The following is a 26,885-nucleotide window of genomic DNA, read 5'->3' on the forward strand; positions in this document are numbered from 1 at the left end:
AGTAATTAATAAGTAATTATTAAGGGCCTTCTCTGCTAGGAACTGTCCTGGAATCTCCTGGCCAAGAAGTAGGAAAAGGACAAGTGGAAATAAGATAAAGATGAGTAGGACCCTGGGTCCTTCAAAACATCCGGTCTAAAGGGGAAGATTTGGTCTCATAGGTAATACTGAGTAAGCATTAATGAGGCTCACAGACACTGCCTCGATCAAGGCTCAAAACAACCATACGGGGTAGGAAATAAGTCTCCCTCCCCACCCCATTTTACTGATGAGGACACAGAGGACCACATAGGATAAAGGCTGCTACATAGGCTTCTTTAGGAAATCACACATGGGAGTTGGGGAAATCTGTTATGTAGATGTGATTTCAATTGGATCTTTAGTAATGATTAGTTCACTAATCAGAACAGAGGGGAAAGGCATTCTTGCCAGAATGAACAGCTTATGCAAAATCATGCAAGCATTGAAAGGCATGGTTTCCTCTAAGGAATAGCACAAAGGTATAGACTGGCCCAGCTGAGAACAGAGTCAGCCAGCGTCAGCTGCTTTGAAGGGTCTCAGGCCCCTTCAGGCTCAACTCTGATAACCATGTCACTAGACCAGTCCTTTCCACGCTAGTAGAAAAACAGTGTTTCCTAATCGTTTGGAACCCAGGCTCAACTTTCCCAACCAGTGCCACCACATACAGTTTCGCAGGTTGGGTACTGCATAATAAGAGTCCCGTAGATTGTACATTCATTATGACAATTTCCTGGAAGGGTGAGTAAAGATTCTTATTCTAACAAAGTCTGTATTTCATAACAACTTGCTGACAAATAGATGTAAAGTGTCTTGAGGAAGGGTATCTTTTTCTAAATCACACAAATCTGCCCTATGGACTAGTGGTGGCAAACTAGCTCTTATGGTTTCTTTCCCCTGAATTGTAATGGAACCTAGATTCCAACCATGCACTGTGGTTTTATTTGGCCTTTTCATGGCTCAGCTGCATCTGCTTCCAGCAGTTAACATACTATCCCTCTCCTCCTATTCCGTCTTCCCTATGTAGCCCATCCCCCTCCCTCCCAGATCTGATTCTACCAACACTGTTTTTTAAAACCACAACAGATCACTTTTTCTGGTTAATCTCATTTTTCCAAAATTCAAACACAGCTCTAGGGCTGTCCATTGTACAAACATGTCAGATCCCATGATCCAAGAAGGCCTCCAACCAGAAACTGTATTTATGGAGCTGTCCCTATTCTGCCATATCTTTCTGGAACAGTTCCAGAAGACTTCTAAACATCAATTCTTAAAACTATTAACTTGCATATTGCTCACATAGAAATATAAGTCACTGTGAGTCATAGTTGGCTCCAGCTTCATCAAAAGTCAGCCCTAGGGTCAATGTGGACTGTAGTTAAATTGCCACCATACCAAGCACCGCTACAAAATTAACTCTAAGTAGCTTGTGGTTTCACCCTCAAAATCGTTCTAATTCTGTTCTGTAAGAAACTTCACGTAAAACCTAGGGAAAATGCAGTGCAAAAAGATACAAAGCTCTTTCAAAAGAGTGGCTACGTCTGCACAGAAGGGCCAGGGGCTGAAGGGGAATGCATGCGCAGGGAAGGGGGGAGCTGTTCTCTGTAACATTATAGATCTTTTTAACAAAATTTCAAACAAGGATGGCAACATAGTAACATGTTAAACATGTGTGGTGAGTAGAGGCTATCTGTTAACACTATCTTCTGCTACTGGAATGGTTGAAATATACAATAATTAACATTGAAAATTTTTTAGAGGACCTTTTTATGCACTTTGGCTGAAGGTCATATTCTAACTATTCATCAGAGAAGCTTCAGGACCTTCTTTGATGTACCCAAAGTAATCAAGCTCTGACCTGGCCCTACCTGTCTTCAAGGTACAGTGATCATGAATATAGCTGCTAGTGAGACTTGGAAGCTGCCTTCCTCCACTGGATCGGTGCTATCATGGCAAAGGTAAGTAAGTGCCAAGGCCAGGGCGATGTACAGAGGACCCACAGGGTATTGATGTGGCCCTCCATCGGTGCCTTTGTTCCCCCCTCCCCAACCCTTGTCCCTGTTGCTAAAGACTTCCACCAGAGACTGCTTCTTTCCCTTGGAGAAAGGAGGCGTGTTTGAAATGATGTATCTATTCTGCCACCTAGCCTTCAGCCCCATCACTACAACAGAGCTGCCTTAAACATTCTGCAGAAACCTCAGTCTTGCTAACTTCCCTTATCTGGGGGGGGGGGGGGGGGGGGGTACCTGAGTGACCAGTTGCTTTATTTCTTAAAGGTGACCATACCTTCATTTTAAACTAAGATGAAGTGACAGCATCAGTATGCCTGATGTGTGCTGGTCTCTGGGAAAGGGACTGATGTCAATCTCATAAGATATTTAACACAGAGTAATTACTCAGCACAGGGAATGGTTTCGGCAAGTCTGTCTAAGGCCGTGAGGAGAGTATTGCAAAGGAAAAGAATGAAGACAAGACCCTTAGTTGACATCTTTCCTTTCCAACTAGAGGAACCCATGATACTTTATGTCGTATTACAAGTCCAGTTTCCCAAACTGTGATATCGGGTGTCACCCTTGCCTTGAAAAATCACTTAAAAACTTAACAGAAAATAATCAAGCTTTATAAAATAAAAATGCTACTCGCCCTTTGAAAGTTGTCCATAGAAAAGCATAAATCTTTTACTTGGTTTCATTTCTTGAGACGTGGTTTTGATATGCAGTTAGTTTTTTAAAGGAATGGGGAGGAGTGATCTCTAGGGGATGAGACACAAGTGGATGATATTTAACTTCTTACTTCTCCAAGAAAAATGTGGTTGAAAGCATCAAAACTCAGACATGGCAGGGTGGGAAGCCGAGTTGGGAAGCTCAAGGCAGGGAAAGCACATCATCAATAAAGGAGGGCAGGGAACCTGACCTCTGACATTTGCATTTGGCAGGAGTAAATGAGCCCCTCCTAGCTAAATTCATTGATGCAAATTATTTTTTTTTCCCCAAAGGTGATTGTGAACAGATCTAGGTCTAAAGAGTGGAGGGGAGGACGGGAAAAAAATGGAGAAAGGCCCATAGGCAGGCCCCATAATCCAACATCACATACCAGAACCTCTCTTCCACTCTCTTGTGTTAAGTATGGACTCGTGCAAGCAAACCCAACTGATCAGTCCCGTCTTTGAGGAAAAAAAAATCACAGTAGACAGCCCCAGGCTACCAAGAATTCTTTGTGTTTTCAGAAGTCTGCCAGAGGTCCCCAGAAGAGCAGCTCTGTCCTACCAGCTCTCAACCCCTCATGACTTAGGCTCATTTCTAAGCAGACACACAGAATGGTCACTTCACATTTACAGGGTTGCAGAGTGCGCGCTCTCCACCGCCCCTCTGCGTGCTACCCCAAGGACCAGCCCCAGCCATTACCTCCTCCTCCTTTCCACGCTTTTCGTCTTCTCCATGAATCATCCCCCTCTTCCTTCTACCTGTCCTCACACATTTTATTTTCCAGCCACTGGAAGTCGGCTAGACAAAAAGACGTGTCACTGGAGGCCGTCTCTCTCAGAATAGAGGGTGGCTGGAACTAGCAACTCATGTTTCTCTGGAAGGAGCACCACAATTTCCCCATTCATCTTAAATGCTACCAGTGTGCTTGGAGTCAGCTTTGCCACTGAGCTGGTGCAGAAATAGGAGCAGGGGTCAGAACACACACCGCACGCACACTGTTGGGCCACTCTTCCAGTCTGAACTTGACACAAAAGGGAAAATAACATGATCCCCATGGTTCCTGAAATATTTCAACCAAATTTTTGAATACTAATTCTCCCCCTACCTTTCCAAGCCCCCAGACAGAGGGGAGAAGCAATGCAAACAGGTCTTGCAGTTTGGGGGGAGGGGAGGTTGTTCAGGGTCCTGTTGGTTTTTAGTTTTTTGGGGTTTTTTTTTATCACTACACACAACTCCTCCTCCCTCACCCAGCCAACACCTAAAACCCCTCTGGCAATACAAATAAAAGTGCAACTTTAAGCTTGAGCCCTCTTTTAAAAACGTGCCTTTCAGCAAACAGATAAGCAAGCAGGAAGATCAGGATCTGGGAATGTTAACAGCATACAGTGAGATGCTCCTGAACCAAACCAGCAAGAGAAATATTTTCTTAAGAGCAGTCCTACAGACAGAATTCTTATCACAGATAAGGGTGCAGTCTAGTGGCAAACTTCATGAAATGCAGCCCCTTTTTCCAAAGGAAAGTGAGAGCACTTCTAAAGGGATGAAGGAAATGTAAAAGCGGTGAGTCCCACCCCAGGTCCTCCCAAATGGGGCCCCAAGGACAAGTCATTTCTCTCTGATCGGGCTGTGGAGTCCGCAGCCCAGCCATGTGGATTTCAGAAACAAAGGAAAATCACTACCTTCCTTCCTTTAAGACTTTAGCTTTCATTCTGTTTCACCAAGGAAAGCAGAGACCCAATAGTGTTTGAAGAGGTTGCCTGAGGTTTCAAATAGAAGAGTGATGTCCCTGGTCAGGATCTCTTCAGAACAAGTCCCACGGCCCTGTCAGCTCTCAGTCCTGAGATGTACCTGTGCGTGCCAGTTAGCCTTGTAACAAGGCACGCCTCTGGTCTGTCACCCACTCCCTCCAGAGATGTGGCCCTATCCAGTAGAAATGCTCCAGTAAACCAATGTGAAGGGAAGGTATCACTCCAAGCTGCCTTTCTTCCATCCCAAAAGCCCACACCAGGATACCTTAGGTCACCAGGCAAGATTTTTCAGACTTAGTATCTTCCGGGAAGCACGAGTCTCTGAAAACTCTTTACAATGCTGTTGAATGAGTATCCCTTCCCACAAGTATACACAATACAGATACCCACAAGCTTGAGCAAGTGCACAGACGTGTGTGCATGTACACACACACACACACACACAAAACCTCCCTGGGCCAACAATGGAGCTGAAGGAAAGTGGCCACCTCTTGATCATATGACCAAAGACAGTCACTTGCACTCCAGGGGCAGGAGAAATGCTCTTAATTAAATCCCCTTTCCTGGGCTTTTAGGGGGGAAAATCCAATTTCGCTTTTCTTTTATTTTTCCCCCTTTCTTTTTAATTCAGCTCACTACCCTCAGCTGGCCATCCTACACTAACACTCCCCTTCAAATACACACACACACACACACACACACACACACACCCCTCACACAGTAACTTAGACACCAGCAGACAGCCATTTCCCAAAGCTTGGGAAGAATTTCTTGGGCACTGTATATATCCACTTGGCTAATAAGAAAATGCTTCTCCCTGCAGCCTGGGCCTTGGCTAGTTAAGGGGTGGGAGGGAGGGGGAGACCGACTTAGTCTTCATTGTGTCCACCAGCTCCTCCAATTCTCCCTTATACTCGCACTCCCCCCCCCTCCCTCGTAGGCAGCCCAGCCCAGTCCCCCAACCCCCTTTCTTACATTCCGGGGGGGGGGGGGGGGCGGGGGTGGAGGGAGGGGGGCACTGTTCTGGGAGCTCAGGGGAGCCCCCGTGTGTCTAGAAGGCCTCTCCCCACCCCCACCCCGTGTGAGTTAGTACTGCAAAGCTCCTTGGCATCCTCGCCTGGGTTGGGTGTTGGGGAGCTCAAATAGCAGCTACAAACTGGCTGGAGGCCAGGGGCCGTCTATTTAAAAGCGCCTGCTCCACCGGAGCCCGTAGTCTCTTTGGAAACTTCTGCCGGGGAAAAGAGCTAGGAAAGGGGCAAATCGGTGTGGGATTTTTTCTCTTTTCTTGCTCCTTTTAATTACCCCTCTTCCGTTTGCACCCTTCTTCGAGCTTCACGGAGAACCTGCAAATTTCGAAGAGGTGGTGACAGAGTGGGAGCAAAGAGGTGTTAGGCTTTGGGATTTGGGCCTTTTTTTTTTTTTTTTTAAATTTCTTGATTTCGACATTTTCCCCCACTCTCGCGGCCACCGCAGCCGCCTCTTACCTGTTCCCCGGCAGCCGCGCGCTGCAGGCAGCTGCAGGTTAGAAAGGAGCAGGGTGCATTTTAGACTTTAAACAAAATTTTTGCAGACAGCCCCATTTTTCTCCCCCCCACCCCCTTCTCCACAGCCTCCGAGCTCATTATTCCGGTGGTTGCTTTGGGGTGAACAATTTTTGGCTTTTTCCTCCCTGTAATTCTGAGCGGGTCTGGCTGGGGGGGTTGTTTCTCCGGCTTTCACTCCCTCCGCGTGCACCTGGCGCGGCTCTTTTCCCCCCAACCTGTTGCAAGTCCTTTAATCCTTGCAGTTGGGACTTGCCGGCAGGCACCTCAGCCCTCCATCTCTCCCTACGTTTTGCAATTGTCTGGGGGAGGGCACCTGCTCTACCTGCCAGAAAAAAAATTTTTTTAATTTCTCCGGGCGCCCTCTTGGCCCCTCTCTCCCTACACGCTCGCTCTCGTGTCCCGCCCCAAGGTAAAGAGGAAGACTCGGAGAAGATGGTGCTCACCGCGGTCCTCCTGCTGCTGGCCTCCTGTGCGGGGCCGGCCCAGGGCCTGGGCTCCTTCGTGCACTGCGAGCCCTGTGACGAGAAAGCCCTCTCCATGTGCCCCCCCAGCCCCCTGGGCTGCGAGCTGGTCAAAGAGCCGGGCTGCGGTTGCTGCATGACTTGCGCCCTGGCGGAGGGGCAGTCGTGCGGCGTCTACACCGAGCGCTGCGCCCAGGGGCTGCGCTGCCTCCCCCGGCAGGACGAGGAGAAGCCGCTGCACGCCCTGCTGCACGGCCGTGGGGTTTGCCTCAACGAAAAGAGCTACCGCGAGCAAGCCAAGATCGGTGAGCGCGCTCAGTGTGCCAGTCAGTTACGCGGCGCACGGCCGGGGGACACAGGGGAGGCTGGCCCCGCGCGCTTGGGCCAGCAAGTGGCTTGGAGCCGGAGTGTAGCCCGGGAGGAGGGCGGGGAGGGTCCTTGCACCTCGGAATTAGAGCCTGACGGATCCAGCTACCCCGGGCTGCTTTCTTACCCGTGTCTCTCGCAGCTTTCGCTCCTTCTCCTCGCCCCTACCCCAACCCTTCCCCACCCACCTCCTCCCCCTCCTTCTGAATACTGGCTTTGAGGGCGTTCGGTCTCCATGTCCAAGCCCCTAGGTACTCAATTTCTAGTCTCAGAAGGTGCGTGTTCCTTTATCAGCTCCCTCCTCCACGCACGTACCCACCTACCCAATATGGGGTTTTTTTTCTAAACTTGAAAAAAAAAAAATCTCTTTGTTAAAATATTGCTTCAATTGGGAACCTGGAGAGAGAAGCGTTACCGGTCTTCTGCGGTGATTCCACCTTTGTGCCTTCCAGCCCCTGCCCCTGCCCCCTACCAGTCCGTCCTGGCGTTTCTTCCCCTTTATCCCCACACCCACTCGCGCGCGCACACACGCGCAGAAACGCTTGAAAGCTAACGCCTTTCGCGGGGGGGGGGGGCTTTTATGCCCCTCCCACGTGCACACCCATCGCTCTTGACTTGGTGTGATTGTGGCATAGCGTTAAAACATCTTAAAATGCCAAATACCTTTTTTCCTTCCGGGAAGGATAAAATTACTTTAGCTCGCTCGGCGGCGGTGGGGAGGTGGGGGGAGGGGGGCCTGAGAGGAATAGGAAAGAAGGATTTCTGTTCCCCTGTTGAGTGTTGGTCCCTGAATCTAATTCCTTTTTCCCCGCCCCAGTTCAGATTTTACCTAGGAAGAAAGGTGGATATAGGGGCAAGAAGGGATATAGAACTCAGACATCGCAACTTCCCCGCCAGTGCTAATCTCACCCCCCACCCCCCACCACCTCAATCTTTCAAACTGGATCACAAGTGGGTGTGGTGTAAATGCTAGAGGGGCCCTGGAAACACAGAATGCAAAATCAACTGGGCGGAGACCGAAAAGCCGCGCTCCGGGAGCCTCCCCTCCGCCTCCACGTAGCCCCGCCCCCGAGTGGCCCCGCCCCCAAATTCTCTGTGTCTGGAGTCGAAGGTTTAAAAAGTTAACAGAGCTGCTTGTTCCGATCAGAACAGTTCTGCCCCCCCTCCTTCCTTAGAATGTGGCTCCTTTTGGATTTACCTGATCTTACTTTTTTATTTTTTTTAAGTCTAATGAGTTCTACACGAAAATCTGGGCTCTGAAACGTCAATCTGGTTATTCATCCTCCCCCAAAGGGCTTAAGACTTAGCTAAATAGTGTTTGTTCTCTGTAGTTTCCCACTGGAGCGAAGCCCTTTTTTCCCTCCCATCCCGTCCATTAGGGCACCCCAATATGAGTTTTCGCAACTACAAACTGCACACTATCGCGCGGTAAGAGTGCGTCAGCGCTTGCGAAGCGGCAGGAGAACTTTCCTGGGTTCAGCCTGGATTCCCCGCAAAGCTTGCAGGGTTTGCCTGTCGCCCTCAGCCGCCCCCCACTTTTCGAGAGGCAGTGGTCCTCCAGACTGCAGCCTGCCAAAAAGGAGCAGAGTGCAACGCGCAGATCCCGGAGGCCCTAGAGGCCGGTTTGTGGAGTTATTTTTATTAAGAGCCACTTTTCGAAGGCGGTCCTGGCTGCCCTCATCTTCGGGGATGTGGATTTGGAAGAGCTAAGAACGGCGCGGTGGCGGAGGAGGGGGGGGACTGGGTTAGGGGGACGGGTGGAGAAAAGGCATGAATCGTTTCCTGACTTGGAAGCGAGCGCTCTGGGTAATAATCCGGTCACATCGAAAGTATGCAAGGGATCACTCAGCCGCATTCTGGCCCCGCTTTTATTTGCCCAACCGTGTGGTTGCTGTGATGTGGTTGGTGTGAGGGTGTGCGCGCAAGGCGCGCGCACGCGCGCGCAATTGCTTGGAAGAGCAAATTGGCGCATCATCCAACTTTCCAGTTCAACCTAACACACACACACACACACACACACACACACACACGGGTTTTTTGTCCCAAGCAAGATGCCCTTTAGACTTCTCTGCCAACCATTCTTCAACACCCACCTTCAAGGTGCCTCCCATCCCCACCCCGGACTTTCTTGGGACTCCACGCCGCCTTTGGCAGGTGCCTGACCAACCATTGTTGCAGGATGGCAACAGGAGCTGACCCCTTCCTCCCGGAAGATAGTATGGTAGTGGGCACTCCTGGCTCGAGCCTTTCAACTCGAAAACTGTTGAGTGGGTGCCCCAAAAGTTGGAGACGGCGCAGAGAGGGTTCATAAAGAGAAGGAAATGAACAGAGAGAGGCAGGAGAGTGTCAGCTCCCTTGACCAAAAAATCTGCTCCTCAACACCCTACTACCATGTCTCCTTACCAAAGTCATCAGTGAGAAGTTGGCTTTGCCTCTCTCTCCTGCGGTTGCCATACAGATAGAGAGGATATGCATATATAGGCGCACACCTAAGTCAAAAGATATATGCATAAAGGAAGAAAGATATGGATATAGATACATATCTTTTTTTGACCAAAAGAAACAGTGCGTTTCCAGAATCCGAAACGGGGAGCTGAGGAGAGCGAGTTGGCAGGCAGCCAAAGCTGCTGGGAGGAAGAGCTGAGGGCGGGGCGGGCCCAGACTGGTGTTTTGCTGGGCGCGTTGCTAAGCAACGCGAGAGCAAGTCTGCTCTGCCGGGGAATTGGGTGCTGAGAGCGCACTGGGCCCTGCATTTTATTTTGGCCAGTTCTGGGGCAGAGATAGATATAGAAACAGAGAGCAGTGTGTGTGAAGCTGGAGGGAGGCGGGAGACGGGAGTTATTTATTGATCCAAGCTCAATAAATATGGGTGAGCTGGATCCAGCCAAGGAAGCACAGGGCTTTGCTTGGGCATTGTTTGGAGAAGGACCCTTGTGGCTTTCTGGCCAGGAGGGCGAAATACATACTTGCTCCGTTCTGGGAGATCTCTCCTGAGCGCATGAGACATTAAGCTTGGGTTACAGGGAGAAATGGGTTCTGAGTTTCAGTTCTGTCGTTGAGAAATAAGAAAGAGAGGACAAATAGTATGATCTGGGAACGAAAAAATATTACCGAAGTAAAAATAAATTCCATCTTTGCTTCTCTGAGATGTTTGGCGTCCATCACCCTGGCATCCTCTCCAAGCCTGGCCCAAATGCCGTGTAGAAGTCAAGCCCTGGAGTTAGGTTTATTGGCCAGATTTGTGTCTCTGTTGAACAAGATCATGGAAAACCAAAGGAGCCAAATTCCTTTCCCACCCGCACACCCTCCCTTTGAAATAAGCCTTTGAGAGGCTGGCTGTGTCCTGAGCCAACCAAAGTGGGAGCCGGGAAGATGAGAGATGGTGCTTTTAACTTGACTTTTCTTGCCTTCCGCCCCCTCTTTCTGCTGTGTCAGCTCAGACTGGAAGGACACGGACAGTTGGCCACAGTGAGAGCTCATTTTCTTACCATATTTCTCTTTTCTTCTCCCTTCCTCTCACTACCCCCCCTCCTTCCCCTAGCTCCACAGCATTCCTTGGGGACTTGGATTTTAAGTTGGAGCAGCTGCCAGTCAGTGCTGGGGCTTGGGTTGGATTTGAGCAGACAGGTGGGTTTGCAGCTGCAGAGGGAGGACCAGGCTGACCTAGGAGGCAGAGGTCACTATGAGGGTTACAGCAAAGGGCATGGGAGCGGGAATCCCAACAGAAGCTCTGGGCCCCTTAATAAGGGGTGGCGGGGGCAGGGGAAGGGGAGATGGCTAGCAGGAAAGGAAGGTGATTTTTATCTGTAGTTTTTACTTTGTATCTGAGCAATGCCTTTGAAACTTTGGGTTATTTAATGCATAGAACATAGAAACTTCGGAGAAGGGATGTGCACATTCCAAGCCCACTGCACCCAGAAACTGGAAGAACTCCATAAACAGACCAGGTACCAGTGAGGGACCAACAGGGAGCAGAAGTGAAGACGGAGGGTGGAGGGAAGTTGGATGTGGTGAAAGATGATGAGGCAATTTGGAGGGGTTTTGTCTGAGTTTTTGTTTTGCATTTTTACTATGCTGATCCAAAAGTTTCAGTCCCCAGAGAGCATCCTTAAATGGCAATCTGGATGCGTTTTCCAAAACAATGAGATTTATTGCATATTTGCAAAAATAAATAAGGAAATAAACAAAGAAGCTGGTTCTAAGCTTCTACCCCCCACTGCCTCATATCCAGAAGATCTCCCACTTGTGTTTCCGGTTCCATTTCTTTCCATGATTTCTATTATGATGCCTTTTATATATACATATATCTAAATCCAGAGGAGCTACTGAAAACCTCAGTGAGAGACAAAGTGTCTTTTTTTACCTGGCCACTTGGCTCAGCTCAGTCCTAGTGTCTCCCCAGGAATGGTCTAGGTATTGACCCAAGAGTGTTAATGCTGGAGAGAACCCCGAGATCGTAGCACTCAAAGTGATGGTTTTACAGATGAGAACACTGAGGTGGAGGGTACAGAGTCACTTGTCAGTTGGGCTCTTGCTGGGGCCCTGCCTAACGTGCCACAAGGCCTTCAGCAAATATGGCACAATACTTGTGAAGACGAACTGGGGGAGAGTGTTGTCTTTTAAGGGAAGAAGTGACGTTGCCTCAAAGTGGAGAACACAACACCCTTTCTATTTTCAACACACTCTGTTGCCTCCCTTCTCCTCCATAGTCTTGGAAGCAAGACTGGCCTAGGCCAGTTGTTTAGTGAGGGATGGGGACAAGGAGGCTGGAAAGGGACAGTGCTGAGCCCAGACTTTGGGTCCATGGACTCAGCTGCCTTTGCTGAACCGCAGGGAGCTCTCTCCTGATGTGGGAAGGCAGGCAGGCCCTCACTGGCCCACCGTGCAGAAGGAGAACATGGCCCAGAAGCAGCCAGCTTCCCATGGCAACCAGCCCCCACCAGCACAGGCCTTTCATGGAGGCAGGCAAGCAGTATGAGGAGACCCGAACTCCAGGGGGTAGGAGGGGGAAGAGAAAACCACTGCCCCCAAGAGTCGCTAAGGAAGAGAGCAAGAAAATCACAGGGTTTGTGAACACAGGCAGGGATGTCGGCCATCCTTCCAAAGGAGAAGGGAGACAGGCCTCCTGATTACAGCTGGGGGCTTCAGATGGATCTGAGGAATGGCAGAGAGAATTCGTAAGAATCTGAAGGAGAAGGCATATAGGTTAAGGTCCTCTTCCCAATGGGTTAGACCTGCCAGGGGCACCCCAGTGGAGTTAAATATAAAGAGATTAGTTCCCTCATTTGTCATCCCTCCACCTCAACCTTCAGACATGGGCCTTCCCTTGCCGAAACCTGAGGCAAGAACCAGACCAAATTTGTACTCAGAACCTGGCGACCTTCAACCTCTGCTGGTCCCCACAGATGAGTTGGGCCCTAGTTATCCTGAACCATTCGGGTTGTACCGTCACAGCTGAGCTGACTGGTCTCCACGTTCTGTCACCCCACTGAAGAGGACCCTCGTCCCAGACCCTTAAGAGCAGCACTGGCCAGTTGAAATCCAATACAAGCCACACATGTAATTTCAAATTTTCTAGTCACACATATTTTTAAAAAGGCAAAAAGAAACAGGTGAAATTCATTTTAACCATACTATTTTAATTCCATGTTTCCAAGATATTATCATAACTACATACACACAAGCAGTTACAATGAGATATTTTACATTCTTTCTTCCATATGCAGTCTTTGAAATGTGAGGTGTCGTTTGCATTTACAGCATGTCTGAATTTGGACACGAACTTTGCATTAAAAATACTGTATATTTAAGTTTCTGTATATTTAAGTTTCGTACAATTTACAGTTGAGGAACTGGATTCATACACCTGAGTCCTTCCAGACACACTCAGAAAGTTTCCAATAACCACACTGAGTATTAGTTTTTAAATCTAAATTAATTTCAATGAAATAATTTTTCTTTGAGTTGGGGGTAGAGGGAGAAGGAGAGAGAGAATCTTAAGCAGGATCCACATCACGTGGGAGCCTAACTCGGGGCTCCATCCCAGGACCCTGACATCATGACCTGAGCCAAAATCAAGAGTTGGACGCTCAGCAGACTGACCCACCCAGGCTCCCCTAAATGAAATAAATCTTTAAATTCAACCCCACTAGCCACATTTCAAGCTTGAACGGCCACATGTGGCTAATAGCCTACCCAACTGGAAAGTATAGATGCCACCAGCAAGTGCCCCTGCCCCCAACCTGAGAAGGGAAGTAACGTCTCCGTTCTCCCCTCCTGCCCCAAAGAGTCCAAAAGGAAGAGTCTGAATCTGGATTGCCAGATACCACAGGACTCTTGTTTGACACCCAGCAGCTCTCTTTTCTTAGGGGGACTGGGGAAGGTTCTGGCTGCCTGCTCCCTGCCACCCCCTTCTGGTCATCCAGGACCATTCTCAGGGAAGGTGGCTGCCTAACTGTAATGTTCTGAATGGACTGCGGTGAGTCATGAGTGGAAGTGTAGCCAGGTCAGAGAAATGGCCAAGTGCTTCCTCTCCCTCTCCTCTGAATGGCTGCTTTGCACCTAGCCCCTCCATTCCCTTGATTAGATAGGAACGTTTCCACTGAACGTGCTCTACCTTCCCCAGTTCTAGAGAAACCCAGCCAGAGACAATCATCTAGGACGTTGTACTTAAATGTGTATTTCTCATGTGTGTAAATGTATCACCACCTGTCTCCCAGAGATCAAGAAATCATGTACTGGAGTCCCCACCCTCCACCCTCCTTTGGCCGTAGGGGAGAAAGTTGAGGGGGATCCTTTCTGTACCTCTGTTCCCAAGACAGTGAGAGATGTATGAGTGAGACCCCAGCCTTTGATCCTGGGGGAGTGTCACCAACTTGACTTATCTATGCCATCGAGGGCAGCTGGTCACCTCTTCTCTCTGCATCTTTTGGAAGGAAACCTGGTGCCTTGATGCACCATGAAGGAATGCCTTTAGACAGGGGATGCTTTGGAGGGAGTTCTCCCGGTGAGGACTGGTTGCTCTCGCCTGGGGCTGGCAGTCACACTTTCTGGCAGTCCGACTCTTCTGACTGTTCACCCACCAGGCTATCTGGTGTCTCTATTTCTCTGTTTAGGATAGAGATGTTACATACCGACATTGGCCAACTTCGTATTGGTCTAGAGCAGTCCCCTAGTTTTCCTGGACTGAAACGGAGTGAGGGCTGGAAAGGATCTCAGCAGGGTAAGCCCGTGGCCCTCCTTGTCTAGTCACTGAGGCTCTGAACCTGCTCCCCGTCTCTGCCATTCACCCCAAGTGAAATTGCTCCTCCAGTGTCTTTTTGCAACTGTTCCTTAGGATCACGGTTGTTTGGGTTTGTTTTCCTCTTGAAAAGACAGCGCTCCTTTCCTTCTCAGCCCGTAATTCATGTTAAAAAGAGCCCAGAACATGCATGTCTGTTACTGACCGCAGAGGAAAAGAAAACAGTGTCTTCCAAGAGAGATCGGGGCAAGGCAGACACTGGCCAGGGATGGAACGGCTAGGAGGAGGTACACTGTAGTTCCCCTGGAAGGCTCAGCAGCCCCTCCCTATGCCTGCACTCTTTATGCAAAGGCACACACGGTGTCATTGATTCATTTGGCATACACAGCTGGGAAACGGTCAGACTTCAGGAGACTGAAACACACCTCACAGTTTTTTAAACAGTGAGCGGCTGATCCATCATTCCCCGTAAGCTTCATGTCCTAGCAGAAAGCTGGAGGATGGAGGTTGGCAGGGAAACGGGGCAAAGTGGGGAGGGGGTGCAAAGCATCTAGCCACAGCCTGGCGTGGATCAGTGCCCTCTGGCCAGCTGTCCGATGGGACTCTCTGCAGGGAGGAAAATGCCCTCTATCTGCTCTGCCAGGGCAGCAGCCACTCTCCACTGTGGTCATGGGTCCTTGAAAAGTGGATAGAGCAACTGGGGAGCTAAATTTGTAATTTGATTTAATATTTATTCATTTAAGTGGCCACATGTGGCTAGTGAGCACTGTCACGGATAGCACAACCTTAGATCAAAGAAGCCCTGGAAACCCAGGAGAGCCCCCGCTTGTTCCCATCCCCCGAGACATGTTCCTCCGCTTCTTGGCTCCCTCTGCAGCAGCTACAAGCTTACAGGCCAGAGCATGAGCGAGGTGACCTCGCAAGGCATCCACGGAACTGTGGCGCGCCCGAGTTTATGTTACAGGCGCGCTTCTAGACCCACTTCTCTTTACCGCTCCAGGAAATCTGTGCATCTCCCCATTTAAAGATTATGTACTGAACACCATACAATGGAGAGAAAAAGATAGATGACAACGCTCCACCCTTAAGAAGTGTTTAGATTCCACCGAAGGAGTCAGAATGAAAGCCGGAGGAAACCCAGCTCCCCTTTTCATTCCTTGTAGAGAGATTCTGGGCAAATGCATCTTGTCTCCTGGCTAGAAAAAGAGACTTTCCTCTGCCCAAGTCCAGGTGGCCTGGCAAAGCCCTACATTCCTCCTGAGCTGTGAATTCTGAGTACGCCTTGGTTTCTTCAATTTCCGTAAGCAACATCGCAGTATCTGGGCCACCCCGAGTTCTCTGGAGTTCAATGATGAGGTTAAGATAGAGTGGGAAACTACCACGAGCCCTGGACCAGGCGTTCATGGTGCTAGGGAATGACTAAGAGTCCCAGGATGGAGGGTTAGACAGCAGGGGGCAGCAAGGTCCCCAACATCGCTCCAGTGCATCACTGGACTAGAGAGCAGGATGCTATCAGAAGGCTTCTTAAGAGCATGTGCCTGCGTCTGCTGGCCCCTGCGAGAGAGCTTGAGTGGGAAACAGGCATAGTATGCTCTGGTGTGAGTGGTGCTGCCTACAGCAGGGCCTACAACCAGACACCCTCTGTGTTTGCTGGGACAAGGAGATGGCTTAGTCCTCAAGCAGGTGTTTGCGTTGCCAGAGGAAGGGCTGTGTACCTGTGTGTGCCTCCGTGGAGGCTGGCACAGCACCATGACCTGGGAGTGCCTTATGAATGAAGGAGAGGGTGAGCTGGCCACCCCAACATGGCAGGGGCAGGGGCCATCAGAGAGCTGGCTGGAAGGCAGACCAGACTCAGAACCCACCTGAAAGGCAACCATCAGGACAATGTGGTAGCCCTCGCTTCCGTGGTCTTCGGATGAGATCACAAAATTCACAGGCCATGCCTCTGCTACCCATGGAGGAGGGAACAAGGCTGAGCATTCCACATTTTCCATCTGCTGCAGAATCCTTTCAAAATGACATCTAGAGATGGGAAGGGGGGGACCCCAGACAGGTCTCTCTTCTACCCCAGATTACTTTTCAGCTACAGATTAGAGAAGGAGCATGGGGCTAGGCACAGGTCTGCCTTGTTCCCCGCTTGAGCCTCCAGCTCTCATACCTTTGTGGTATGAGAGCCACATACCTTGTATGTGGGTTTTTTCTAGTCCTCACCCGTCCATCCCCCTGACTCCTGAAATGCGTGCTGCAGATACACAGAAGGAGAGGACTGGGGTAGCTGTCAGAGAAGTCGGGGAGGGCAGCACCTAAGTCCCAGATCTGAAAATTGCTTGCAGTCCCCAGAAACCAGCGCTGGGGACATGTTGCGTGGCCATCAGTCTGCTCCGCCATCTACTGGCCATGAGAGGTATTGGCCTGCTTGTGGAACTTCCCTTGCTGTTCAAGGGCAGGGCAACTTCACCAGGAAGTCCTCCCTTTCATCCACCTAAATCCCCTCTGCAACCTTGGTCCATTTTCTCTCGATGAAAGATCACAGGAGCCGCCTGTCTACATGTGCCTGCTTGTCTTATCTAAAACGTAAACCCTGCCCAAACTGAAAGCCTATTTATGAATTGGCCAGGAAGCTGCTGAGTAGGGCTCGCAGGCTCTGGCATTCCAATGCTGGTCTTACTTTCCAGCCTTTTAATCTCCGTAGCTCTGCCTGGGGTTTTGCTACATTTCTGTGGTCTCTGCAGCCTGCAGGGGACCACAAAACCCTGATGAGTATCTTTGCTACTCCACTGTCCTGCTCTCTGTGTAACAGGTCCCACGGGGTCACGTGGCACTAAAACCGGGAGGCACATGAAAACTTTAAGCCTGACCAGAAGCAGCCAAAAAGCCTGTGAACTAGGGAGGGCATGCCCTCAGGAACCCTACCTCTGCGACCCTAGGGAAGGAAAGAGGGTTTGCAGAAGTGCTTTGAGTTCCTTAAGGAACATACAAGAACATATGGGAATCAGCATCGTTTTCCAGTATCAACATGTGCTTAGCCCCAAGGCCATACTTGAACACTTTCAGAGAAAAGACTAAGGTCAAAGAAATTTGCTCCCAAGTTCACTGAACCCCTGTGAACAGCCCCATCCTCCCAGGAAGAGTGAATCAAGGTTAAAAGCAGCTCACAGCATCTCTTAGAAAAGGTCCTAGAAGAGGGAGGGTCTTGAGAAGAGCTGTCAGTACACGGTGTGCAGTGAGCCAGCATGCCTCTATCCACGTCCACTAAGGCCAGAGAGAGAAGCCCCGTGAAAGGTGGCATCACATCTGGTGGAGGAGGGCATGATACCTTCTGACCAGATGTCTTAAGAACCAGAAAGAGTACTCCGAGACACATTCGTGTCCTTGTTCCTGCTTGGACACAGGGAGATGGACCTAACGGTCTAGTGGAAGGATTCCAGGAGCTGGTACTGTCTGCCACTGGGAGTAAGCACCTTCCTGGGATCTCCCTGTGGAAGAGGGAACCCCTAGAGCCCAGCCACGGAGGTGCCCGTGAGACCAATTTACGGGCCCTCCAGCCTAGCTGAAGCAGCCTCTAGAGTTGCCGTCCAGCCCTCTCACAGGTGCTGGTCAGCCCCGGACCTCCCACCCGTCTTCCCTCACTTCATCTGCCTACAATCTTGATTAGGGAAAGGGCGTGACCATGCACCCCCAGAATGTCCCCCATGCACCCCCAGAATGCCCCCCCCCACCTTTCAGTGGCAACCATCTCTTGTCCTCTCTCCTACCAGTGGCCAACCGCTTTTTCAGGGTCAGGATGCTTGGTGATGCCCAGAGAGGTTGAGTGAAGCATCTCAGATCACCCAGCAAGATAGGCTCAGCCACCCTTCTGAGCCTCAGTCGGCTTTTCCTCTCCACGCACCTCTCCCCAAGACCTGAGCCTCGGATTTGGGCCTATGTACTAGATCACAGAGCCCTAGTCTTTCGGTTTGTCCAGAGTTCCCCAAGCAGGCTCTGCTCCCCCCTGCACGCCACCCCGTGCTAGCTTGTCCCACAGTGAAGGAAAAGTTGCTTTACTCCAAACATCCCTCCTTTAGCTCACCCTAGAAGGCTCTCCTCTGCCTGCCAGGCACATCGCCGCCGTGCTGTGAACAATCACAGCAGGTTTGTAGAGTCGTAACACAGAGTCAAGCCAAGGTGGGAAGAGGGACAGAAAGACCAAAAGTGGGGGATGGGGACCTGGCACTGAATTTTGCTCAGAGAAAGCCCGCCCATTGCTTTCCTGTTTGCTCTCTCCCCATCATCTCCCTCTCCGGTGACTACTTCCCTTCCCCCTCTGTGGAGAAAGATCCAAAATCAGCTAACCACCCAAAACACTGCAGACCTCTGGAGGCTTCTTCAGGGCAGGGAACGCCTCTGCCAGGGCCTTAAAGACCGGATACCTATTCAATTAAGTTTGACAAATCCCAAGCCAAGAGACAAACAGGTGCTCAGGGGTTTCCTGCCACCTGCCGTCCGGACCTGGTTAGGCCAGGTCCCCACACATCTCCCTTAACCCACACCTGGCACTTCCCCTGGAGAGAGGGTTCCTGCCCCTGGGGGCACAAAACAGTGTCTTCTCACCAAGATTCTCCTTCCCTGTGCATCTCTTCTCCCTGCTTCCTTGGATCCCTCTCCTATTCTCCATTCCAGGGCCTTGTCACCGTGGTTCCTGGAGAGCCCGGTGACAGTGAGGCGGGTGGAGGAGACGATTTTCCTTCATCTCATCCGAGTTATTCAGGGTCACTCCAGGGCCCTATTCTTCTCTTTCTAAAATGTGAAAACAAAAGAGGCAGTGAAGATAGGCTGCCATACCCCTGCCTGGCCCACTTACACCCAGTCTCACTGTGGGCATCCTGGCCACATCCTGCCCACCTGGGAAGAGTGGTGGAGCCCTCCTCACTCTGGGTCTGCCGAGGCCGGCGGGGTCAAGGAGCCGAGAAGAGAAAGGGAGCCCCAGAGAAGGGAGCCCGTGAGATAAGAACGTACTGGAAGTCTGTGCATGGAGAAAAGGCCAGGGGCTGGAATTATCGGATCAACAAATAAATGAACAAAGTCCTACTTCTTTAAAGGTCATAAGTCAGCTAAGTATAGACTGTCACCGAGTCTGTCCTATATATAACTGCTCTAGTCCCAGCCAGCTGTCCGCTTCTCTTGGCCTGGAGCTGAATTATGTTCAGCCTCCCAGGGCCCAGAACACAGACCCAGCCCTGAGCCAGAGCAGGGCCTTGGGGTTCCAGGTCCCCCACCTACCCGCACTGCACCCCTGCAGGCCCCCCGTGTCCGGCTCTCTCAGGTCCCCTCCTCGCCGTGATGCTCCCCACCACCCTGCTAGTCTGGACCCCAAGGACCCTCCTGCTCCTAGTTTTCCCAAAATCTGTTGCAACAGCCCTGGAAGCATGAAGACCCCACTTGGGGATAGACTTCACCTCCTGTCCATGCTGGGCTGTCACCTCTCTTCCTCCATCAGCCTGCATCTCCACCTGGTGCCTTTCTGGGCCACCCCAGCCACTGCCCAGCTACCTAGCCAGCCCCTCGGTGAACAAGACCTCACCAGTGCCTGAGCGCCCCCAGGGGCTCCTTCCCTCCCACGAGCCCCTTCCTGCCCCCAGCATGTCCTCTCCCTCCTGTCCGACCCGCCCTCGTTGATCAGCATGGTCTTTTCAACCCCGCCAAGTCTTCCTAGATTTGCTCCACTGGACTCCAATCCTGCGACCAACGTCCCAGCTCTTGGACGAGCGCTGACTCTTTCATCCTCCTTCTGCTTTCCCCCGGTCAGGGAAGCTCCTGGAGGACAGACACCCTCCGAGCATCAGGCTCTGCCCTTATGGCTCTGCCCCAGAGACTGACCCTCTGCCTCCTTCCCCTGCAGAGAGAGACTCCCATGAGCACGAGGAACCAACCACCTCCGAGATGGCAGAGGAGACCTACTCGCCCAAGATCTTCCGGCCCAAGCATACCCGCATCTCCGAGCTGAAGGCTGAGGCCGTGAAGAAGGACCGCAGAAAGAAGCTGACCCAGTCCAAGTTTGTGGGGGGCGCTGAGAACACTGCGCATCCCCGGGTCATCTCTGCCCCTGAGATGAGACAAGAATCTGAGCAGGTGAGTCTCACGGACTCTGCAGGCTTTGCACACTTCCTACACCCAGGGAGCGTGACAGGTACAAAGAGGAGAAATCTTTGGGAGTGACTAGTTGGAACAAAATTCTCCATATATCCTCTTGGCCCCCAGTGCCCTGGGCCATGCATTCTGCATGGAGAGATGCTTTCCTCAGCTCCTGCCACATCTCTCACCCCCACCGTCTTCACACAGGGCCCCTGCCGTAGACACATGGAAGCGTCCCTGCAGGAGCTCAAAGCCAGCCCCCGCATGGTGCCTCGCGCTGTGTACCTGCCCAACTGTGACCGCAAAGGATTCTACAAGAGAAAGCAGGTATGCCCCGTCCCATGCGCCCAAGTTCAGAGGGCTCCTGAAAGCGGCACTTGCCAGAAAACCTTTTCCTCTCAATGCTTATGGTTTCTGTCATTAACAATAGTGTTTCCGGAACCCTCAATATCCACGCGAGTACCCCCACTCAGAACTTTCCCCACTCCCTCCTGTACTGTAGTCTGCTTCCGTTTTAGTGATCCCCCTCGCTAACGTAAATTCCTTAAAAAGGAAACTTTATATCACTGTCATTCACATGCTACGTATACTGTTTTCTGATGAGCACACACATAAACACGTACACAGAGATAAGGACTGCAAAGCAAATGTTCAGAGGCAGCTAATCATTTACGTCCCATTCATAGCCAGGCTACCCTTTGGGCAGCATTGCTGTTGGTTAAACCAGTAATACTTAGTATAGTATTAGTATTAGTATTAGTATTAGTATTAGTATTAGTATTACTATTAGTATTAGTATTAGTACACTTAGTATTAGTATAGTATTAGTAATGCTAATATCTTAGGCCAGTGGTTCTCCCTGTTCCTGGAGCATCAGAACCACCTGGAAAGCTTATCAAAACACTGGTTGCTGAGTCCCACTCTGAGACTTCTGCGTTTCTAACAATTTCCCTCCCAGGTGGCCCTGATGCTCCCTATGTGTTCCCTTCATCTAAGTTGGGGGCCAAGAGCCAGACTCCCTTGAGTCAATTGTTGGCCTTCCCCCTTCTGAGCTTCGTCCTCCTTACCTAGTTATTTAATGTCTCTGCCTCGAGTATCTCATGCAGAATGATAATTGTACCTGCGGTCCTTATGCAATTTTGACGGATTAGGGATTAATCTTTATAAAACACTTACAGGCTGTACTCTGCAGGAAGTGTTAAGTAGTGTCTGGTACTGTAGAAATGATGCACCATCACCATCATCATCATCAGATCACGTAGCCCTATGGAGAATCCCAAGTTGGAGACCCTGGATGGGGGACAGAAAGGAGATTGTAAGAGCTAGCCACTGGCAGACTGTCTAATTGAGCATTCCCCCCGGGGCCATCCCCCCGTGCAGGGCGCATACCACAACCCTGAGGGTTGGGACATGGAAGATAAGGAGCAGGGCCAGAACAAGGGCCAGGCAGGAGCAGAGCCCCCGACCCCGGGCAAGGGGGCAGCGGGGAACTGCCATCCTCACTGCCTATTGCTCTCCCCACCCCAGTGCAAGCCTTCCCGTGGCCGCAAACGTGGCATCTGCTGGTGCGTGGACAAGTACGGAATGAAGCTGCCAGGCATGGAGTATGTCGATGGGGACTTTCAGTGCCACACCTTCGACAGCAGCAACGTTGAGTGACCGTCCCCTCCCCGTCCTTCCCTCACCCCTCCCACCCCCAGCCCCGACTCCAGCCAGCAGCTCCCTCCACCCCAGGACGCCACTCATTTCATCTCATTTAAGGGGAAAAAAAAAATACATATATCTATCTATTTGAGGAAACTGAGGACCTCGGAATCTCTAGCAAGGTCTCAACTTTCAAACCGGCAACAGCGGAGACGCAAACAGCTAAGGAGACCCACTCCCGCCCCGCCCCCCCCAAAATAGTTTTCTTTTTGAGGCAAGTTGAATGGACAGGGAGGGAAAGGGAGGAGGAACATGAGAGAGAGAAGGGAAGAAAGTGGACGTGTAGAGGAGAGGGGGAGACAAGCTGAGTTTCGAAGAAGGAAAGAAGAATGTGGAGAGGAAGGAAAGATCCCCGGGACCATGGCTGGACCCACCTGTTGTGTCCAGCCCTGGCCTGAGCTGGGAGACGTATGGGCACTGGAAGGTACGGCCCCAGGTGTGGCATTCAATGGCACCCTTGGGCGTTTTCCCGTCTGGATTAGTCACAGGGGAGAAAGGAAACCACCTGTCTCCACCTCCAGCCAGCAAGTTGCATGGCTTGACCCTGCCCCCGCCCCCCTCTCCCCCAGCAGAGGGTTCTCCCTCCCCCAAACTTATGAAAACTAAAATGCATTCCATTCCTCTCAAAACAAAGCAAATGACTAACCGAGTGCTGTTAGATAGATAGGTGTTCCGGAACAGAATCACAAAGATGACGTCTGTGTGCGTACTCCAGTCCCGGTGCGGACTTTGGGAAAGCAGTACGCGCCCCGAATGGAGAGACTGCTCTTCCAAGGGGACTAGACCATGCCGACACGGGTGCTTTCAGCCCCTCGTGGCACTCCATTCACGACCAGCATGGCCTCTCTGGGGGAGGATAGGCTGAAATCAAGGCGGCCTCGTACAGACTTCTCTACGAGGCTCCATATAGTCATATGTAAGGCATATACGTCTATGTTCTTTCTTTTTTGCTTTCTTCTTTCCTTTCCTTGAAAGGTTTGCATTAACTCTTCAAAGTAGTTCCTCGGGGGACTCTGAGGAGCTTCCTCATTCTGGGAAAACCAAGAAAACCCCTGTTCTTCTAACACACCCCGTAACTGCTGTGTTTGCCAGCCTCCCAGCAGCAGCAGACGCAAGCCCTCGGCGGGCCACGGTGTTGGACGCCTTCACGATCTCCCGGGTGCAGGTGCGTCCATGGGAGGCACCCAGCCAGGTAGATGAGGGCTGTCCGTGGGGCGCCCCACAGCCCCAGCCCCTCTCGAGTTAGCCTTTAGACCCTCCGGAAGTCACTGGCTCTGGGCCCTGCACCAAAGGAACACATCAGGTCCAAGTTTGACCCACGGGTCCTGCCCAGCCTTTTCCTTTCAAAGGGGCAGAACCTGCGTTTTGAAGCCAGCAGAGCAGGAGAGAGACTGAAATGAGAAATGGCAGCAGGCGGGTTGGAAGTGAACGGATTTAAATACAGGGAAATGGAAAAGCGATTGTGCCGGCCGGAGAAGAAGGAGCAGAGGGACGAAGCGTGGAGAACTGCCCCCTTCCAGCTTTCGAGCCAAGCAGCAGAAGGGGGGACAAAGCCAAGAGCACCTTCCCGGGTCCCCGCCCTCTAAGCTCTTTGGGATTCCAGAGGACAGAAAGAGGAGAATAGGGGTGCAGTTCCTCAGAGAGAAATGAGGTAGGTTCTAGAACCTAGCCGCTGGCCAGGAGCAAGGATCAGCAAAGGCCAGCTGTGCCTTTGAAGGGACAAGACCGTGCCCTCGGACGGCCACCTTCTCCCTCTAAGGAAGGACTGGGGCCAGAGCCTTTCAAGCTCCTCATCCCCCCCAGGCCCGTGCGGGCTTTCTCCCTGGAGTGGGGGATGGAAGAAAGGCCCAGGACGAAGGGAGGCCTCAAGGGTGCTGGCATGTGGCCGCCAGATTCTGAACCAGGAGAATTCCCGTTCCTGCTGACTTCGTCAACAAATCAGCAACCTCAGGGCTGTCCTCAGAGGCTGGAGCTAGCCCACCAGGGAAGGGGGCTTGGACTCTGGCAAAGGATACTCCTCCTCGCTGTGAACACAGCTCTCTCTGCTCTATGCTGATGGTGTGACGCCGTGGAGACCACTTCAACACCGAACTCGGGGCCGTGAGGAGGGACAGCAGACAAGCAAATAGATTTCAGCTGGTGGGAAGCTTGCAGCTACGGAACTTGGGGGGGGGGGGGGGGGGTCTCCTGCCACTGCCACCACCCCCCACCACCCCCGGACAGGACAGTTGGCTGGGACAAGAGAGATGGTCGCTTGTCATAGGACAAAGGGCCCGATGGGGCTGGCAGCCGCCAGGACTTACTTGACCTGCTGCGTTCATGTGCCCCATCTCTCTGCACAGCTCTCCCCAAACCCCTGACTCACATTTCTGTGTCTTAGGCCAGTATTGTAAACCTTTCCCACTTCACTCTTCTGTTTGCCCATTCTTTCTGTGGATCTCGAACAGTCCTCTAACTGGGATCTGCCAAGTGGATACTGGGGTGCCATTCCCCCTAAGAAAAGACTGAGCCAGGAATTGCATACCCTACCCCACACCCCTCCCAAGACCCGGACCTGTTCCTGAGAGGGGCTCTCTCCTTCCCTCCTGCTATTTACTGGACTCCAAATGGGTGTCTGCCCCTTCCTTCGGCTCTTTGCCAGCAGCCACAAGGCGGGGAAGAGTATGGCCTGGTTTAAGTCCACCAGTGTCTTCGGGTGTCCAGAGTTCATGCTGACTCCCCCAAACCTGTGAGTTCAGCACTTGCAATGACTCTGCTCAGCTAGCCACGCCCTAGAGGATGCTGGACCTTCATGACAGATGAGACTAATCTCCCAAGAGGGAGGCCTGGCTTCGGAGGGAGTCATGGAGGAACATGGAGCATCCCTGGGGCAGGGCGGGCGGGGAGGCTGGTGGGAAACGCTGAGAGCTGGGATCCCAAGCAAGGGTCTTCTTGACTCCAGGCCTTAGGCTCTGGAGTTCTCTGTGGCCTCAAGACTAAATGTTGCCCCACCCACCCAGCAGTAGGCCTCTTCCTATTGCCCTCTGACTCAGGCCTCACTCCAGCAGGAGAGGATTACCTGTCATTCCTACTGCTGCCAGATGATCCAGGAGGGCCTCGTCAGGACTGACCCTCCTTCTCCCACAGCTTCCCTACCCGCCTGGGCAAAGCAGGGCATGCAGGATGGAAGAGACTGTAAGGTTTCTCAGACAGCCAGGCCTGGACAGACAGGCCTGGAGACATTCAAACCCCCTCACCCCAACAGGGGAGGACAGGAGGCCCGGGAGGCCCCATGTGGTCTACCTCCTGTCTCCGCACCCATTTTCCCATCACCGTCTCAGTGGTCTCCACAGTAATCCTGCAGGGTCAGCCTCCCCTGGGGAGGTGGGCCCCACCTCAGCTCGCGGGCTACCTAGCTTGTGGGCGGCCACATGCCTACCGCACCCCTCTCCAGGGGCCCCGGGGCTGCCCCCCTCCACCTGTTCAGCTCCCACTGCCCTCCCCACCCCCGCAGAGGGCTGCGCTGCAGGTTGGAACTTTAGAGGGACGTGGGCCAAGGAGAAGCATGCCTTGGGCTCGAAGAGGACATTTTTAGAGAAAGGAGGCTAAGTTTTGAGAAGTGGTGGCAAAGGGGTTGGGGACTTGCCATCCAGCCCCCTGGGCATTGTACTGTCTTTATTTTTAAAACCACTAAAGTGCAAGACGTATGCGCTTTTCTCCACTTTTTTTTTTTTTTTTCTCCTAGGTTTTTGATTCTTTTTATAAACATACTTTCTTGGTTTTCTAATGGAGTTACCGTTTAGCCATTGTCACTCTCCTTCTCTAACTCCTCTCTCTGGACAGGGAAAGGGAAGGTGGAGAGTGTCAGCCTCCTGCGCTCCTCTCCTCCCCAGCTTCTCTGGTCCCCCACCACCACCCTGAGTCTCAAATCTCCCACCGCCGCCGCCCGCCCGCCGTCACCACCACACAGTAGCCCACACGGATAGACAGTTGTCAGACAAGATTCCTTCAGATTCCGAGTTGCCTACCGGTTTTTTTTTATTTCTTTTTTGAAGACAGCAATAACCACCACACATATTACTGTAGCTCTCTAGTCTTACATACATACATATCATAGCTCTATTCTATCTCCCTTTGTTTTGTTTTAAACTTTTTTTTTTTTAAATAAATGCTCATAATCTTTACTGGTGAAAAAGGATGAAAAAATAAATTGACAAATAAAACCAGTTTGTGGGGAAAAAAAAAAAAAGCAGAAAAAAAAAATCACCTGAATGCAGAGGGGCCCGCCTCCTGTCTAGCATTTTGTACCTGAGGAAATAAAAAAAAAAAAAAAAAAAGCCAGAGGATCTCACGTTTTATTAAAAAAGTGAAGATTGCTGTATACTATTTATTCAACGTATAATTTATGTTACTCCTTGATCTTTGTCTTTTGTCATGACAAAGCATTTATTTAATAAAGTTATGCATTCAGTTAGCCTGCGTCAGCGTCCTCCGAGGGCCCAGGGAAGGCAGGTGAAGGGCGAGAGGCACGCGGGGGTCAACTCAGGCCAGACGCCAGAGGGGCAAGAAGAACAGACCAGGCAGAGGCAAGACCGAGGGGAACCCCCAGACCAGGCCTCCCGTGCAAACCTGGGTGCCCCCCTCTCCATGCATTCAAAATAGTTCAGGGAGTTAACATACACCCTGTGCTTAGGGCAGCGAGGGGCCGATGCATGCTCCGCGCCTGCTTGCTCTACCATCCCCCACACCTGAATCTCAGCCCTTGCTGCTCAGTCAAGTGGCCTTAATCTACCCTTTAGCCTGCCCGTGATGGGTCTCCTTTCCTTGGAGAGGATTTTCAGGAAGGCGTTTCTAGAATGTGCCTCAGTGGCTTCTTCTACTGCCTCCTAAGCTCTTAACTCCTGGGAACCTCTGGCCAAGGTGAACCCTAGCTCCTGCTTCTACCCAGCCCCTGGCCGCCTGCCCAGTGAGGAAGAAAGCTGTAAAACAGTTAGCGACTCTTTCACCTT

The 26,885-nt window shown here is 51.5% G+C and overlaps 1 protein-coding gene across 1 annotated transcript; it reads left to right on the top strand.

Moving 5' to 3' along the window:
- Positions 1-5,673: 5,673 nt before the first annotated feature.
- On the top strand, positions 5,674-26,350 carry IGFBP5 (insulin like growth factor binding protein 5). The gene is made up of 4 exons (XM_059168094.1): positions 5,674-6,781; positions 19,961-20,190; positions 20,401-20,520; positions 21,721-26,350. The coding sequence occupies exons 1-4, from the start codon at positions 6,448-6,450 to the stop codon at positions 21,850-21,852; spliced, it is 816 nt and encodes a 271-aa protein (XP_059024077.1). The 5' UTR covers positions 5,674-6,447; the 3' UTR covers positions 21,853-26,350.
- The last annotated feature ends 535 nt before the right edge of the window (positions 26,351-26,885 follow it).

Source organism: Mustela lutreola, chromosome 3, assembly GCF_030435805.1.
Source record: "Mustela lutreola isolate mMusLut2 chromosome 3, mMusLut2.pri, whole genome shotgun sequence".
In the NCBI taxonomy this organism is placed as follows: Eukaryota; Metazoa; Chordata; class Mammalia; order Carnivora; family Mustelidae; genus Mustela; species Mustela lutreola.